The following is an 18,754-nucleotide window of genomic DNA, read 5'->3' as shown; positions in this document are numbered from 1 at the left end:
TTGAGAGAAGTCTGTATCCATGTCCTCATCACTATCGTGAACTCGCTGTCGTTGCCTCCTCGCCTGCTTTTGCAGGTTCTGCACATACTGCAGGATAATGCGTGAGGTGTTTGCAATGCTCACAACAGCAGCAGTGAGCTGAGTGGTCTCCATGCTTGCCATGGTATGGTGTCTGCAGGAGAGCAGAGTTGTAGCAGAAGTGGTGGATGATGACTGATGCCACGAGAATAGATATTTATACAGAAAGATGAGAGGACCTGCAAGGTGGATTCATAGCACCAGGAAAGCAGGAGAGCAGAATTGCAGTGGAAGCGGTGGATGACTACGACGGTTAGCAGTCCTACTGCACCATCTGCTGACAGCAGTATGGCGTCTGCACAGAAAAAAGGCGCAAAATGATTGTCTGCTGTTGCTTTCACAGAGGGAGGGGCGACTGACGACATGTACCCAAAACCACCCGTGACAATGTTTTGCTCCATCGGGCATTGGGAGCTCAACCCAGAATTCCAATAGGCAGCAGAGACTGCGGGAACTGTGGGATAGCTACCCACAGTGCAACGCTCCGAAAGTCGATGCTAGCCATGGTAGTGAGGACGCACTCCGCTGACTTAATGTGCTTAGTGTGGACATACGCAAACAACTGTATAAAATTGATTTCTAAAAATCAACTTCTATAAGATCAAACTAATTTTATAGTGTAGACATACCCTTAGAATAAAACTAAAATACAAAAAGGGAAGGAAACAAAAGATGAACAGTGCAGCCTATAAACACTGTTATGACAATTAGAGAGAAAAGGTGGGTGAGGTAATACATTTCATAGGACCAATTTCTATCCTGGTGAAAGAATAGCTTTCAAGCTTACACAGAGCTCTTCTTCAGGTCTGGGAAATGTGCTTGGTGTCACTGCTAAATACAAGGTATAACAGATTGTTTAGCATAAGGAGTTAACACAATTCAAGGGACCATTCAGGATGAAGTAGCCCATTAATGCCTCTCGAGTCATAGAGGGCTGGACAGTATATTGTAGATTATTGTAATAAGTCATAAATCCAGTGTCTCTATTCAGTCCGTGATTTTTAGTAACAATTTTAATGACAACTGAAAACCACCATACCATGTCAGATAATTTCCCCACATGCCCTCAAAAAGATGAGTATCCTCTTCCCAAATCATTTTCCTACCTAACTGAATTACACTTTGCTTTTCAGTAGAAGGATCAAAACAGGGGGGAAATACAGAGTGAAATCAAACTGCAGCCATTCACAAGCCACTGAACTAGACTGTCACATAAAGGTATGTGGTATAGGGAAGTGTAATAGAGTACTCTGGCCCTTTAAGACTCAAGGCGGGAGATCTCAGAAGCCAGGTTACACCTTTCCTGGATTTCTACTACTGACAGATCCAGGGAACAATAGAGACAGCTTCTGAGAGAAAGGAATTGGTTGCAGGACCTTATCTGGAAAATCCTCAACCTACAATTCTGTTTAGGGGTTGGGACAAAGAGCCTGTAGTATGGCAGGACTCCCTCCTAGTTGGAGTTATGCTGGTAGGAAGAGGCCTGGATGCTAGCTGCTATCAAGGATAAGGAGAATGAAATGTAGCTGTTCAGACTATGTCTGCAAACTACAGAGAGGATTTGGGAAAAGCTCACCCCAGCGGGGACACCTGTGGAAGAAGGGAAATAAGGAAAGGGATTTTCACGCTGTCTGGAATGGCTCAAGACTGTGAATGCCTACTTCAGGGGAGACTGTCAAAAGCAGGGCAAATACTCCACACTGGTGGTATGTTGTATAATTAGATTTCACTAATCCAATACCAAGTGTAAACTCCCAAAGTACTACAAGTCTTATAATGGAGTGACAGACAGTCAGTCCCCTTAGACACTCCAGTCTATCTTGCCATCCAGGCAAGCTGGACTTGGTGATAAATGGTCATTTACACCAAAAATCACAAAACACTCCAGGTTACATCCAGTCCCAAAAGACCAGTCGATTTGCATCCGAGATTGCACACGAAACAACACTGGTAGCCAGTTCTACAGCAAACTAACTAAAAGGAATTAAAGTTACTGAGAGCCTAAAGCAGGTAAAATATATATGTACAGGTGAGTCATAGTCTATAATTCCAAATAGTAGCAGAGATGTAGTAATATTCCAGTTTCCCAAAAGACTCTCAGGGCTACCCAGAATAACTCTGGAGATCTCCGTCTTCTTGTTCAGTTATTCTGCCCAGTTAGAATCCAAACAGTCCAGAGGTGAAGCACTTTTCCTTTTGTCTATATACACAGCTTCTTCCCTCAGAAAACAATCTGACAGGGTCATTACCTACACAGGCTTTTTCTTTGACTGACAGAGAGAGAGAGAGAGAGAGAAGTATATTTAGGGCTGTTCTACATTACACAGTTAGGTCGACATAAGGAAGCTTATGTTGACCTACTTATATATGTGTCTACACTACAGCCTTTCTCCCACTCATGTGCTATCCTGACATAATAACTCCACCTCCATGAGAGGTATAATCCTTATGTCAGTGTTATTAGGGCAACACAGTGTCTGAGTAGACATTGCATCCCTTATATCAGCTGTTGGCTGTCTTGTCAAATTCACTGCAGGAGCCGTGAAATTGACAAGAAACCAGGACAGCTGCCCTCTGCTCCCAGGGAGAACTGAGCAGCTTCCACACACAGCCCAGCTCCCAGCTAGGACAAGAAGCCCGGGTGGTTTTGCCACATGCTCCTTTCTGGGAGTGGGGCAGCACTGTTAATTTCATGGCTTCCCGAACTGTGACATTCACAAGGTTGCCCAGCTGCCAGCGGGGTGTGGACAGGGGGCATGAGAAGCTGGGGCAGCTGGATCCCTCTCCCAGGGGGCAAGATACCCTGAACGGATTCTCCCGCTCCCAGTGGGAAACAGGGACTGGGCAGGCGGGGGCAGCCCACCAGGAGCTCGGGAGCCTGTGAGGGCAGTAGGGAGCTGTCAGGGGAGCTGAGAGATTGGATTCTCAGCTCCCCACACTGCCCCTCTTAGGTCAGTGGAAGCGGTGGACTAAGGTCAGTGAGGATGCACACCACTGACCCAGGAGGGTACTGTGGACATGAACCACCACAGCAATTACTGTGGGGGCTGTAAGTTGAACTAATATAGGTCAACTTATGTTTCTAGTGTAAGCATACCCTTTGCGTCCTTGATATCTGATCATCACACACAATGACCAGTTGCCTTCCAAGGCACAAGAATTAGTACTTTCCTGTTAAAGTTCTTCATTCGTTCATTGAAGGCTTCTTTCTGGTTTGATGGGTTATTTAGCTAAAGGGGTATATGAAGTTTAAATGGTTGTATTGCATTATAAAAGCATACAGATAGGTGAAAACAATACATGCAGCATCCCATTAGTTATCATAAAGTTTAAACATCAAATACATTCTTATACATTTAATAACCACTTTGATTTATACTGATATACAAGTGAATTGGCCTGGCTTCCAGTTATGCATATGAAAGTGTTCAGTGAGGCCGGGGACTCTGGCATGAGCTGGCACCTGGTCTGCCAGCATCATAGGGTTGTTCAATTTTATTGCAAATTTTGTTTATCTATTAGGCTTTACTGTAAGCCTACGGTAGAATGAGGTGAAGTTGATTTAAAAGGGCATGCCTGTAGGACATGCCTGGCTCTGAGCTATAGCCTGCTACAAGAAGCGTTTATGTTTGCCTCCAACACAGACATAAGTTTGTGCTGAACGTACGTGCCTTCCCTTCCCCTTTATTTGTTATTACATGATCATCATGTCTATTTCTCTCTCTGTGTTTTCCTTTTTGCCAGAATACCTTCCACCACATGTAAGGCCTTTCGCACAGCATGGTTGACTGATCGTTACAATGGATATCAGAAAATGTTTTGGATGACAGGGCTTTATTTATTTATTGGCCATCTCAGCCTTGCTTATCCTCAGTGAAGCATTCATTTTAAATGTCATCTGTCTTTGTACCAATAGTCTACAAACAAGCCTAATATGACCTAGAGACTTGTGTCTTCAGGGGGCATGATTCCTTGTTGAACCCAACAAAAGGAAGCCTCGGGCAACCGGATTCAGATAACCACAGAACAGCTGTTTTTAACTTGAACAGATCAACATTGAAAAGTTAAAATCAATAACACTCTTTCATGTTATAAACAGCTGTAGAGCCATTTCATTTAAAATAGAAAGAATGAACGTACATTTTAAATATTACTGTCACCCAATTTTGCAATCCTTACTTTATACACAGTACATGAAAGTCATTTAGAGCACAATTGTCTGCAACTAGAAGGAAGAAGTATACTCAGCTGAATCCTAAAGCAGCAATGCCTTGATTTCAACAATGGATTGTTGAAAATTATGTACTTATAATAAACCATAAACAGTTGTAAAGCAGAAGTCAATGGATCCACAGGGCCCAATACTGCTCCCATCCAGCAGTCAGACCCACAATAAAGGGTGGAAAAGTGAGGTTCCCCACACTGCATTTACTTCAGATTATTACTTTTGGTGGGGAAGGGAAGAAGTGTTTCCTCCTGTGAAACACAAGTAGATATTTTTGGGCTCACAAAAACTGCAGGTATCTTTACAGTCACAACCAGCCATAGGTCGCATTAGCTTTGTGGTTTATTACTCACTAGTTGCCAGAGCAATCAACATTTCCTCGCACAAGAATTGTGTTTTCAATGAAACTGATAAAATTGGGATTCCCAAACCCCCTGTCAATCAGTTTGGCAACATACCAGGACCCTGAGACTGCACTTAGTTTGCACAGTATTGTAACATTGTACCCCACTGTTCTTGGAACATGTGGAATTCTTGGGATATTCTGCGTTTTTGTTGCTGACACTGAAATTAATGACAAGACTAATCCCCTTACAGCTAGAGTCTGAAGATCAAACTAATTAAAACTTTTAAAATATAACAAAGTGTGTCTGAAGAAGATTCAATTTTACCAATAATATCCATGTTTTTAATTATGAAAACTGCTTTATGCAAATATCATTAGGGAATACATATATATATTCAAATAAGGAAACATTTTTACATAGTGTGAAGGGTCCTGTACTTCATAGGGCAGGCTATAATTTTGAAGGATTCAAGACATTAATTTAGGACATTAATAGTGAGAACCATGGAGTGAGAGATTAGCCACATAGTTATGACAATAAACTCTGAAGCTGATTTGTAATAGTATTAAGGAAGGAGGAAAAAACAGGAATTTTTGGTGTTTTCTAATAAAGGACAAATATATAGAAAAAGCTTTCTTGTAATATACCATTCTGTTAAGTAATGATTTAAATGGAACAGAAGATATTAAACTACTGGACTGATAAAGAAACTCTCCCAGCCATGCTTAGTTTGAAAAGCAAATTGAAAGAGATATCTGTGAAGAGGTAAGAACTGTTACTACTTTAATGTTTTTGCCAAGATATTACTAAGAAATAATATACTATTTTGCCCTTCCAGGTACAATTTAGCACCAAAGCTGTTTCATTCCTAAGTAGGGTTTGGCATTTGGCCGGCCCAAAAATAATTGGGCAATTGAGTGTTCAAACATTGCTAAATAAAGTAAAAGGTTGTCAAATATTTAAGAGTGCTAATTTATTAGAACAGTTTAAAAAAAAAGAGTTTAAGGTCTGCAACAGACTTAGCCTTAGATGCTTATGCTTAATTACAAAAAAAAAAGCCACAAGTTACTTAATTGTTAATTTTAAATAGAAAAATACAAGAGACTATAGAATGAAGAATTATTACTACCCTTTTTAGCAATATTAAGGTAGCATTTAAATGTGACCATTATTCAAGACTGAACAGTTACAAAAGAAAAAAATTAAATTAAACAGAAACAGAAGAAGCACACAGCAATTATAAAAGAAAAAAATCATTTTTAAATGAAATTATACTAGGTAGGCAGCAGGCCAACTTTTCAAACCTCTTGGTCTTTATTATCTTTTTCTTTATCAGCTTCACCTGCTTCATCGGTATCTTTGTCATCATCATGAAATTCACCAGTTTCTCCTTCTTCCCCTTCATCTGATGAATACTCTTCATCTTCCATTTTGTTCTCTAATCTGGATCGTGCTATATAGTCACAAGTTACCTGGCAGTGGAGGTTTTCAGTCTGTTTTCAAATGGATGGTTCCCCAAGCTAACCAGTTTCATTCCACGCATGCAGTAGTACACAGAAGTGGTAAAAGTATTTCTGGCACTGGAGCTGGAGAGCAAGGAGCCTGACACAACACTTTCCACCATGATAGAGCAAGCTGTTCTGATTCACCTGCTGGGATTGCACTCCACATTGTTTTATAACTCAGCAGTGTGCTTGTTGCTTTATAATTTGCTACCTCCATCAGTAGGTTTGTTCATTCGGATAGCCTTTAAAATTTACAACGGCCACTATAGATCAGGAATCAGGGCCTGCAGGAGATCCAGTCTCCAGGCAACCTAACAAGCACAGCTGGCCTGTAGTAGGCTACCTGATCGGCTACAGCCCAATCAGTTGGAAGAGCCAGAAGACTTGCTCTTAAGCCCAGAAGCAGCAGCATTTCAGTGGCTGCTCAAAGCATTCGGACATGGCTGTGATAGCTCCTCTGCTTGTTTGTCCCCAGCCTTGCCCCATTCCTGACCCTTGGCTCTGACTTTGGCCCTGGCCTCCAACTCCACCTCTGACCCTGGGCTCCAATTCCTGACTGACTCCTACTCTAACCATTAGGCACAACTGACCACTTTCCAGGTCATTGACACTGTGAGATCACAAGCTGTCATTTGAATGCCTCATTAGAAAGGTCTTGACCATGGAAACATGGATCAAGAAGGTGGGCAGCATTATGTGTAGAAGTGATTTTCCCCTGATATTATTTTGTCTAAAACCTTTTTCTCTCAGCTTTTATAAATGGACTGGGTTCAGTATACTCACATGTATGTTCTTGGCATCAGAAAATGTAGAACTAACATTTTCCAGATTCTGAATGGACTGAGCTATGAATTGAAGCAATGAAATGCATTTTGAGTTTCACATCCAGAAGACATAATCATCAAGAAAGTCAGTGCAGATTACTTGGGGCCGACACCCAGTCACCTTCTTCAAGAGCAACTGACTGAACAGCCTTCTCTCATATCTGAAGATCTTTGAGGCATTTAATAGAAGATGCCCATCAAGTATGACAAGACTTACTCAGTGTCGATGAAATTGAGGGTTGTATTAAATGATGCTGGAAAATGGCCAACAATACCTCTCAACTTTTGACACATGTGATGAGAAAGCTGTCAGATCTTCAGCATCACTGATGAAAAGTTGTGTTGTATGAGCAATGCGTCCATAACACAGAAGGCGTAGTTTCTCGTTTATCAACAAAGCCCAAGCAGCTTTCAGACTAGCTGCATCATCAGTCACAACCAAATTAATCTTCTGTGGACCGAATTCATGGTTTACCTATTTAAACTGGTCAGCAATGTATTGAGCTATGTGGTGATGTTCAGCTGTGCATTGGAATGAGTAAAACACTTGTTGTGGAGTCATTACCATGAAGTTGATGACACCCTCACTAAAAATATTGCTCCATCCATCAGAGCTTGCTCCATAAGAACAGCAACTTTCTTTTTCACATTGTCAGCTTTGGCATTCAGAAGACTTCCTGCAAGCCATTTCTTACTTGGCACTTTGTAAATTGAATATATATAAGATTTTTTATGATATGAAATAGAGTATTGCTGGCATAAATACCTCTAGGAAACCTACAGTCAAGTTTCTTTTTCTAGTCATGGGATATTCTATCCAAAAACCTCTCAATACCAATTTAATGACCATCTGAAGACCTTCCAGGCATAGGAGTTAGAATAGCAAAATTCTTACTAGAAGATGAAGGAATGGAATTAGCTTTACTTTTGTTGTTACTCATATCACTATTTTCAACAAAAGATTCCATCCTTTGTGATGATGCTGGCAAAGATGAAGTAGAAGAAGAATGCACAGAAGAAAACAAATTTTGATGCAGACTAGTTTTCCTCTTCTTTCAAAGTAGTTGGACATGTCACAAGAATTCAACAAGTGTCTTTCCATTCTAGCTACAGGTGTCTCATACTCAGAACAACAGAACTTGCACTTAACTTTAGCAGTTTTTCTGTGTTTGCACCTCTGTCTTCACTTGTCTAATGTGCTTTTTAAACTACCAGATATGCATATGGGCTGGTATACAAATAAAGATATACATACGGCGCTCGTTCTAGAAGAGTCCAGTGAATCAAGATGCTCAACTTTCAATAAGTTCACCTTGTTTCCCCCAACAAACGGCACTAGCACATATTAAAGTGAGTAATCAAGACATTTAAAAAGGCTTGATAACAGATGTCACCATGATGCAATCAAAAACACAGACAGTCATTTGTATCAGGGCATTCTTGCTGTAATATTTCACAGTATATGACTGTATGTAGAGTAGCTGTAGCCATATCAGTCCCAGGATATTAGAGAGACAAGGTGGGTGAGGAAATATATTTTATTGGACCACCATCTGATTTATGGCTTATTGCACCAATCTGTTATGCACTAACCCCCTATTTTTGTCCTGGGACGGCAGAGATGTTAATGGACCACTCTATTTTAAATGGCCCCTTAGAATATTTGCTAACTATTTATGCTAAACAATCTGTTCCACCTTGCAATTAGCTGTGACATTCGGAGTACCTTTCCCACACCTGAAGAAGAGCTCTATGTAGCTCGAAAGCTTGTCTCTCTCACCAACAGAAGCTGGTTCCAGAAAAGATATTACTTCACTCATTGTCTCAGTAACTGACCAGTCAGTTGACCAACTTGCCCAGCCTATTCCTAAGTATAGGCTGCATAGCTGTCCCTCCCTCCCTGTCTCTGACCTGTAAAGATGAGGTCAAAGGGGGGGGAGGAATTAGCTACACCTAGTGCTCCAGTTGGGCAGAACAGTAAGGCAGTCTATGAGCCCTGGGCCCTCAGTCAGGGCAGGGCAGTAAACAGTCAGTAGATTCTGACCTTCAATCAGGGCACAGCAGCTGAGCAGTCTATAAGCCTCAGGCCCGGTCAGGGCCAGGCATCAAAGCAATGAGTACACTCTGGCCCGCAATCAGGGCAGAGCAACTAGGCAGTCTATGGGGCTCAGATAAACGTGAGCACCAAGCACTGTCTATGGGGCTCAGGTAAGGGTGAGCACCAAGCACAGTCTAGTGCCACTTGGCTAGGCTCGGGTAAGGGTGCCCGAGGATCACAGGCCTCCTGGCCTAAGAAGTGGGAGTACAGCCTCCACAGCGGTGGGCTGGCGGGGGAACACGGGCCAGCCCAACTCCACTACATCCCAGCCCAGGGTCCAAACAGAATGGTCCATTACTGGGTCAGCGGGAATTTACCCACAACAGGCTAACTTTGTATCAGGCCAGCTCCCAACCAGACTGTTGCCTGGTTTCCCTGGGGTGCTTCCTACTCTCCCCCTTGGGTGTATCTGCATCTGTCATATCGTCCCTCTGGTCAGTCCGTGGGCAGCAGCCCCAGCAGCTCCTCGGCGTCTCGTCGGCTGGCAGCCCAAGGAGATCTGTCCAGTCCACAGGTGGCAGCCCCAGCAACTCCTCAGCATCTTGGTCAGCCAGCAGTCCTGGGAGCTCTGGCCAGTCCTGAGGAGGCAGCCCTGGCAGCTCTTCTGCAGGCTCCAGCAGCAGGCAGGATGCATTCATCTCCTCTGGTAGCTCCACTCCAACTGAGCTGCAAGGCCTTCCTTTTGTACTTCCCCTTCCTGTCTCACCCTTCCACTTCTGGTGGGGCAGTGGAAGGCTCTCCTGGTTCAGCCCACCAGGGGGCATGTTGTGGTTCCTCCCTGTCACTCTCTGAGGGAGGTCACGTCTCCTCGCTACACTCAGACTCAATTTACTGAAGTCTTAATTGTGGAAATGTAGGGAAATTAAATAATAAAGAGACAATGAGCCTAATTCTGGAGAACCATTTGGATACTTTACAATATGATGATATAAAGAAAAAAATAATATTGCATAGCTTACTTTATATATTACCACAACACTCACTCATCTGAACCTCTTCATTGTCTTCCTATCTTTTATCCCGTCAGATTCAAGTTCCCAGTTCTAGCCTCCAAGGCATTTCATAACATCTCTCTCTCTCTCTAACAGTAGATCTTGCCACTTCCTCCTACTTTCTCTATGCTCTTCTTCATGCCTTGCCTGTCCCTTTTCCCTCCATATTCTGAACTTCGTTCTTTGTGTCCTGCAATCCCCTAAAATGGTGTAACCTCCTGTTTACTGGGCCTGATTCGCCTCCCATTTCTAACAAAATAAAATAAGGAGTAATGACACTGAAATCAATATTTATAACTGTGTTAATGTACTCTAACAGAAAATTATTTTTCACTTGGCTTATTTAAGCAATGGTATTCAACCAGGGGTACATGTATCCCTGGGGATACGCAGTGGTCTTCCAGGGAATACATGTAGATACATCTAGATATTTGCCTAGTTTTGTAACAGGCTACATAAAAAGCATTAACAAAGTCAGTACAAATTAAAATTTCACACAGACAATGACTTGTTTATATTGCTCTATATACTATACACTGAAATGTAAGTACAATATTTATATTCTAATTGATTTATTTTATAATTATATGGTAAAATGATAATAGAGTGATATGACACTTTTGTATTTTTATATCTGATTTTATAAGCAAGTAGTATTTAAGTGAGGTGAAACTTGGAGTATGCAAGACAAATCAGACTCCTGAAAGGGGTATTGTAGCTGGAAAGATTGAGAGCCACTGACTTGGAGTATTTCACAGTTCTTTATGTGGAGTCAGTTTCACTGTTTCCCATATAGTCCCTAGATGAAAAAAAACTATATTCAGCGGAGAAGAAAATCTCTTATAAAAAGATGTGTGTGACTCTAACCGCATCCCAATGGAAGGGATCAAAGGGCTCACTGGTTTCTGGTAGTTAGTTTCAGATGGCATGACCAGTTCAGCATGCTCCAATGCATTAATGCCATGAACCATAATCTGATAGTGTAAGGTATCACAGGAAAAACAACACACTGGTCATTCATATTTTTGCATGGTATATGTTTGGTAAATGCCTAAGGGACCATAGAAATATGAAGAAAATGTGGGACTAAAAAACGTTTACAAGGCAAGTCTGGGGAGTGGTTAAACAGATTTCTCCCAGATACAGGACAAGCTGATGCCTCCAGCCGGGTGTCATCAGAGTTGATTAGCAATCACATGGCTAGTGGCCATTGATTTACCTCAGAGTGGGCAGGAACAGATCCCTTTGCATTTTGAAAACACCAGTGAGATAAGAAACCAGCATGGAACTTCTTTCACCACCACACTCCATGTCTCCTTCCTCACAGCTTGAATGAACTTTATTTTGAGGAGTAACCATCAGAAAAATCCATTTCAAAGGTTCACTGGACTAGAAGAAAGGAGCAAAGAACCACATCTTATCTTTCACATAAGATGACAAAGGAACAAAAATCTCTTGCCTCTGGGGAGAGATACTGACCAAGGATATGTGTGTGTACGTGTGGGGAGATGTCGGGGGTCAGAGATCTTGCTAGAAGAAAGCATGGTAAACATCTTACCTTGAACCAAGACTATAGTTTTTTTAAGTCTTAATTTCTAGAAAGAGTTTTTCCACCTTTCTTTCCTTGTAGCCCTTTCTAACTCTATCCTTTATATATGAACTCACTTAAAATCCTATCTTCCTTTATTAATACACTTGTTTTATTTTTATCTAAACCAACCCACTGCTGTGTTTGAATTGACATGATAACTCCAGTTAAAGTGATAAGCTTGTTTTTTTCTCTAAAGAGACAAAATGCACAACATTATTATTCCTCTGAATGGTCCTGGAAAGGGCCAGACATTGCAGAGTACATGGTTTTGGGAAAATTTGAGACTGGACATGTGTTAGATTCACTTGGCTAGTAGCAACGAAGCCTTCATTGATTGGCATGTAACAAACAGGCTGCTGGAATCAGAGCATTAAGCCAGAGCTGCTTAACACACACGTCATGCTTCTCAGGTGGCTGCCAGAGTCCAGGCTGTGAGCCACCACAACAGAGCATTTAAGGCATCCAGGGTTACAGGGCAGGCAATGATACAACCCCTCACTGGTCTGAATTGTCCCCCAGAACGTGGCAATAGGTACAGGATTTTCTTTCATTCCCCCAAAGTCAGGACAGCCTTTTTAAATAGTGCTCTGTCATATTGAAATGTTTTACAATTAGTCAATTTAAAAAAAAATATCTGAGAGAGTGTCCCTTTAATTCTTTTTTTTTTTAAATTTGACTCAACTCATGTTTGTGATAGGGAAGAGCCCTGTGCTATCACTGTGCTTTATATGTTGAAAATAGCGACAAAGTAGAACAGAAAGACCTCTTGTCCTATACATCAGTTCTCTTGCTCTAACAGGGCCTATGGGAAGCTGGTTTTAGCATGCAGTCTGCCTGGGAATTTTGCATACTCTTACTTCCCATTCATACAGGCAACATGAGAAGTGGAGCTAGAGGCATTGCTCCTCTAAGAACATATCTGAGCCATCTTTGTCCTGAAGAGATAGCATAAATGGCAATTTCCTACCAACAAATGTTTTGTGGTCTTGGAATTAAAGCACATATGAAGTATACATTAAGACTTTTGCATATAAAGAAAGGCAACAAAAACCCTTGTAGCACAATGAAATGAAAGAACTCTCTCATAGCCCATCATCAGAGTGTTTGAGAATCCCAAGTATTTATTGATTTAACTCTAGTGACGTAGCGAAGTTTTATTATCTGCATTTTATGAACGGGAACTTAAGGCCCAAAGAGTAAGTGACTTGCCCTCATTACACATGAGGACTGTGTCAGATCTAAGGACTGAAGGCAGACTCAAGTCCCAGTCCTTTGCATTAACTAATAGATCATTGATCACCTCTGCATTGTTAATGAGCTCCCTCCAAACTTCTTTTTGTATCAAGATTTTTAGTTACCCTGAACAATATGGACACATAACATGAACCTATGTCAAAGATTACTCACAGTTCTATTCTGATTGTGAGTAGCCATTCTTAAAATTCAGCCAATCATAGCTAAGTTGTGCACAGCTGTTCCATCTGTGATGTTTCTCTCAGAAACTCACATTACCATTACATTACCACCACTACAAAAAGCCATGCCAGGCATGGGTTCAGGGTGATACAAATCCCTTCTCCCAGTCACTGACAGGGAGCAAATATGAATGGGAGGCAGTAACTGATCCCACCGAGCTCCCTATAAACATGTTTTAGGAATCCCCCTTCATACAGGATCTCTATTGCCAGGTAGAAGAAGCAGCTGGAGAGGGGATTCAGGAGTAGGTGGGCTTAGTTACCTGTGATGTATGGGTTTACGTCATTCATCTCACTTAGTGTTCTGCTGCCACCTATTCTCCCTGGTTGTTATTCTGTGGCAGCTATGAGAGCTGAGTGAGCATTGCAGAAGACCTCAGGATCTGAAAGAATCAATGGCAGGGCAATCCCTGCTGCCTGCCTGTGTGAAATTCTAGCGGCGCTGCTGTCCCATCAGGCAGGGTGGTGGTCTACAGGCATAAATGTCACTCAGTGTGGGTGATCTTTGGCAGTTCTGTGCAATGATTAATACTATACAGATGATCAACTCTGGATTACTTTTTTCTCATCTAAAAACTGTGAACAAAGAATTCCAGAATCCATGACACTCTCTGTGCAGGAGGAGACATTCTTGCCACAATTTTATTTGACAAGTATCTCAAATATCAGTTCAATACAAGACAAAAATAAAATTATACTGTTTGTTTGTTACTGTGAGAATGTCTTCCAAGAACTCCATCAAGTCCACCAAAATTTCTACTAAATATATGATATAAGTCACTGGATCTGACAATATCTTGAGACACCAAACCCAGCAACAGATTGAACTTGTTAATGAGTTTTACTCACAATGAGACATGCATTTTTGCTCAAACATCTTTGGAAATGAACTATTTCTTCCTTTCTGCACCGTTCAAATGTTTCTTAGTCTGCTGCAAGCCGATATCATTGCACAATGTTATTGTTAAATGCCAAAAAATCAGCAATTTTTCTCTTCCTATTTTTTCCTTGCCTGTCTGCTATTACAGAACTTTTTTTGTGTGTAGGAGACACTGATCATTACAATGGTTTGTACATGAGTCATTGAATTTTCCAAAGATATATAACGTTACAAACTTTAACTTCATAGAAACTATTATTTGATATATATGCAGAGTTATGTATCTGCAAAAGAAGTTAGATATGCCTTGGAAAAACATTACCTCTGTTCTTAATTCACACATCTTTCTGTCTATATTGCTTCGGGCACCAGTTTCATCCTCTATATTTTCAAAATTCCTTTCCACTTCATTTTGGTGTAGGTCATGTAGTATGTTCAGCTAAAAGACAGAAGTTATTTAGCATCATCAGTAAAGAACTAGGAAATCTGTTCCCATTAAACAATCCTGAACAAAATCTTAACAGCCAAAATTAAATACAAACAAATATAAAATGCTTTCATGGTACCAATGATAGTTCACTTATTTATAGCCCTGGTCCTACAGATGCTGTAAGTGCATGAAGTCCCACTGAAGTCAATCAGATGCCAGGAAAAGGCAGTAGTTCACCTACTGCACATAACATGATCAGAACCCAAGTGTACATTCAGTGGACAATTTGTTTGTAAATCAATTTATATGAGGATCTCCTTCAAATGCCTGCCCATACTCACACATTCCTACTCATACCTATTATATGAAAAACAATTAAAGGATCAATATTAACTTGATTTTTTAACGGATTTTTACAACTATGGGAAATTTTGTTAGTTTTTCTGTAAACACAAAATTTTTAAACAGTAAAAACAAATTCTAATTGAATATTTCCAGTTTGATAGCAGGGCAGAATGAAATCCTCTTTCATGTCCAAATAGGTACTGTAACGGCACATAGAGTGGCAGTGAATGCTTCCTCCCCACTGTCTCAAAAACATCTCTCTCCTGTCTTCTGGAGGAACTGTTTCTAAGAAGGAGAAAATACTGTAGTCTCCAGCTTCATTCTGTATCTTTTTTTAACCCAAAATTATGGTTGGTTCTCCTCACCTTCCCAGGAAGGACCCTTAGCTACATCCAAGTCTATTTTTAGACACAGTTTTATTTTTTCAACATAAAATTTAGGGAAAGCATCAAAATCAAGCAGTTCTTCTGCCAACCCTGGCCTACAGGTCTCTGGGTATATATACACTGCAATTAAACACCTGCGGCTGGCCCATGTCAGCTGATTTGGGTTCATGGGGCTTGGCTACGGGAATGTAAATTGCTGTCTATATTTTGGACTTTGGCTGGAGTCCAGGCTGTGGGGCCCTGCCACTTGTGGGGCCCCAAAACCCAGACTCAAGCCTGGGCCCAAACATCTATACCACAACTAAACCCAAAAGCCCAAGCCCCGCATGCCCAACTCAGATGACCTGAGCCAACTAATTGCAGCGTAGACATACCCTCAGAGGCTGTTCCCCTTGCCTCTGTCAGTGTTGAAAGGAGGACATGCCCTTCCCTTCAGTTCCACCGCAGATTCTCCCAACTGAACTCTCTCAGCCCATTACAGAGATCAGTTGACCTCTTCCCAGCTGGGGGAATTGAATAGGGCTGGCTGGCCCCAGGCCTCTTTACCTTTAATGGGGCATGCCACCCTGTTTACATGCCCATCACACATGGGAGAAGCTCCCTATAAACATGCACAAAGTAGCTTAAATTATCCTCCTTACAACTCTCCTTTGCTGTGATACCTACAAAAAAAACCCCATAACACTTAGGACATTGGGGTGTGCTGATATTACTGCCTATGACCTTGATCAGTATTGTCTCACATTTTCCTTAAGCTCCCCAATCTATCTAAATCCACCTGTCTCTTATCTTAATACTTGGGCCCCAATCCTGTAAAAATTCACACGCTTAACTTTACTATTATGAATAGCTGCATGATAAAATTACGCATGTGCATAAGTGTTTACAGGAATGGGGCCTTAGATTGTAAATATATTGTTCTGTGTTTGTATAGTGCCTACCACAATAGGGTGTTGGTCCATGGCTGGGGCTTGGAGATGCCATAGTAAGACAAGTAACAATTAATGTTATTAATAATCAGATATAGGTATTCATCCAAATTTTTACTCAGTGACCTAACAATTATGGTTAATCCATAACTTCCTATAAAATATTTCTTGCTGTTTATTTCCATTTGAATTTAGATGATCTATGTTACTACATATTATGAAGGCATTGAAACTGTGCATTTCATATAGGGGTTGGGCATCTCTGATGGATAAGGAGTTTAGCTTTCTTCTCTGCATACATACATTTTCCTTCCCTCAAAGCATGCATACAGTTGGATTAATAGTGGTTCTACATGTTAGAGGTATATACAGCATATTGTAACATTTAAAGAATGCTGCAAAACACTTCCAAAATAGTTTCTGTTAAATGTAAGGCAAAACAAAAATGCAGGGTGGTCTGGTGTGCTTTTGAGTGAAGGGGTTTTGGATGACCTGAACAACACCCATATGGTTTTGCTGCTCCTGAGTAATGTAGTCATTCACGACTCTTGCCTACAAAACTTTATATGCAGTTATGTTTCTATTGCAATAAGAGCAAAGTGGGGGAAGGAAGAGAGAATATTTTTAATCTCAAAGTGAACCATTTCTCCCTCTAAAAGAAGCTATCTACTTGAGGGCACTGGCCAGAGCAACAGCTATTACTCAAGTCAGAATACATTATGATATTAATATCCACCAGGATATCATATTATCTATCCATGGAAGAATTGTAAGCAATTATAACATCTGAGTGTTTCAAAACACTTTCTTTGAATCACTCTGATAGTATCACTGATGAAATCTGTCTGTGTTGATACATACTCAGATGAATGAAGTCCAAAACAAACAGTGCATCCTTATTAGAATGACATACAACATGGCCACAGAGAATGACAGCCCCTTTGCCAACCTGCAAGTCACTGTAATTAGTCTGAATACATCTAACCAGTCACCTATAACCATTTTTAATAGAAAACTTCATAAAGTTATGGTTGCTTGTAAGAAAATTTCCTGATTTAATGTTGGAGCATGATACCCATTACATAGCACATGAGGTTATTAGTGTCATTTATATATTTTATTTATTATTTGTATTGCAGTAGGAATTCTACTCAGGGACCAGGACCTATTTTGCTAGGTGCTGTACAAACACAGACCAACAAAACGACTACCCTTGCTCCATAGCCCTTACAGTCCAAGCATAAGAGAACTCAACAGGTGGACAAGATAGACAGGGGAGCACAAGGAAACGGTGAGCTAACACTGGCCATCCTGACACACAGTCACCTCAGTTCCATTATTTCTCTGATGATTTCTCTGGGGCATGGCAGATACAAAGGTTGCTGGAAAAATGATCTTTGTTTCCAACTAACACTTGGATCCCAGATTTAGCAGAGAAAACGCGTCCAAAATGAAACCTTCTCTGGCCTGACTTTTGGGTTGTATAGCTCTGAAGTTCCAGAGTAGACATGTTTTATTTTATCCCTGCTACAATCCAGAAGATTATTCATTTTTGAGCAGTAATTTAATGGCTATGTTTTTCTTTAAATTTTTCAGTTTCTGTAGCAAGTAATATCATAGAATCCTAAATGGGAAACACAAAAATTATTCCCTACAGGACTTCTCAGTACTATTACTTATCAATTTTGACAAACTTGTCTCAAAGTTCCAATTTTACTTTTCAAACTGATCTAGCAACATTCCTAGCTTTGTGTTACAAACTTCACAGTGCTGAAGCCACAGGGAGAAGTTCTCAGAATTATTTTTCAAAAGGAATATTCGTAAAAGAACCCTCAGGCACACGTCATGGGATTTTACTTCATGACTGATGAATTTTATTCTCTTCAACAAGAAATATTTTGAGAACAGCAGATTTGGTACAGTTTAGTTTACATTGTTCTGAGTTGGCTGCTTACACACAGGGATATTATGTCAACAGTTGAACACCTTTTTAAAAGATCAAGTTTGTACTCAAATAACTTCTTTGTTGTTTTTAAGAGTTTTCATAACCTGTGTCTTGGGCTTGCAATTTTAGTGTCATTTTAGACTTAATCCCTCTTCCCCAACACATTGTAAACAAATCTTATTGTTTCCTCCACCACGATATATTGAATACCCAACCCTTCTTTTTTTCCTGGTTGTTAAAAACCCGAGTCTAAGGCGTGATCATTTCTCTGAGTCAAATTCCTTCCTTAGATTGGACCCTATGCATTGCCCTTTATTTGTGTACTACAGGGAATTATGAGATTATGGGAAACTAATTTCCCATATATAGATTGGAGGACAAGTGCTATTAATAATAGTAGGGCCCAAATATTTCTGGATGTGATAGCCAACAGATTGATTCTTCAAGTAGTCAATGAACCAACAAAAGGTGATCCCATTTTAGCTTTAGTATTAGAAAGCACTGAGGACCTCTTAGCAGAACTGATTGTAGGGGAAAACCTTGGTTTGAGTGATCATGAGTTAATCAAATTAAACTAAATGGAAGGATCAACAAAAATAGGCCTGGAACTAAGGAACTTGATTTCAAAAGGGCAAACATTAAAACATTAAGGGAATTAGTCAGGGAAGTGAACTGGACTGAAGAACAAGGATCTGAATGTAGAG

General features: G+C 40.7%; 1 protein-coding gene across 1 annotated transcript in view; it reads right to left on the bottom strand.

The window, feature by feature from the left end:
• CCDC102B (coiled-coil domain containing 102B) overlaps nucleotides 1-18,754 on the bottom strand; it is a 315,880-nt gene that overhangs the window by 253,500 nt on the left and 43,626 nt on the right. Inside the window, exon 4 of the mRNA XM_073329434.1 lies at nucleotides 14,338-14,454. Within this exon, the coding sequence (XP_073185535.1) occupies nucleotides 14,338-14,454 (117 nt within the window). The remainder of the gene's footprint in view (nucleotides 1-14,337; nucleotides 14,455-18,754) is intronic.

The sequence above is a fragment of the Lepidochelys kempii genome, chromosome 2 (assembly GCF_965140285.1).
Source record: "Lepidochelys kempii isolate rLepKem1 chromosome 2, rLepKem1.hap1, whole genome shotgun sequence".
Classification (NCBI taxonomy): Eukaryota; Metazoa; Chordata; order Testudines; family Cheloniidae; genus Lepidochelys; species Lepidochelys kempii.
Note: the sequence above shows the minus strand (reverse complement) of the source record. Positions and strands in the feature narration are given on the sequence as shown.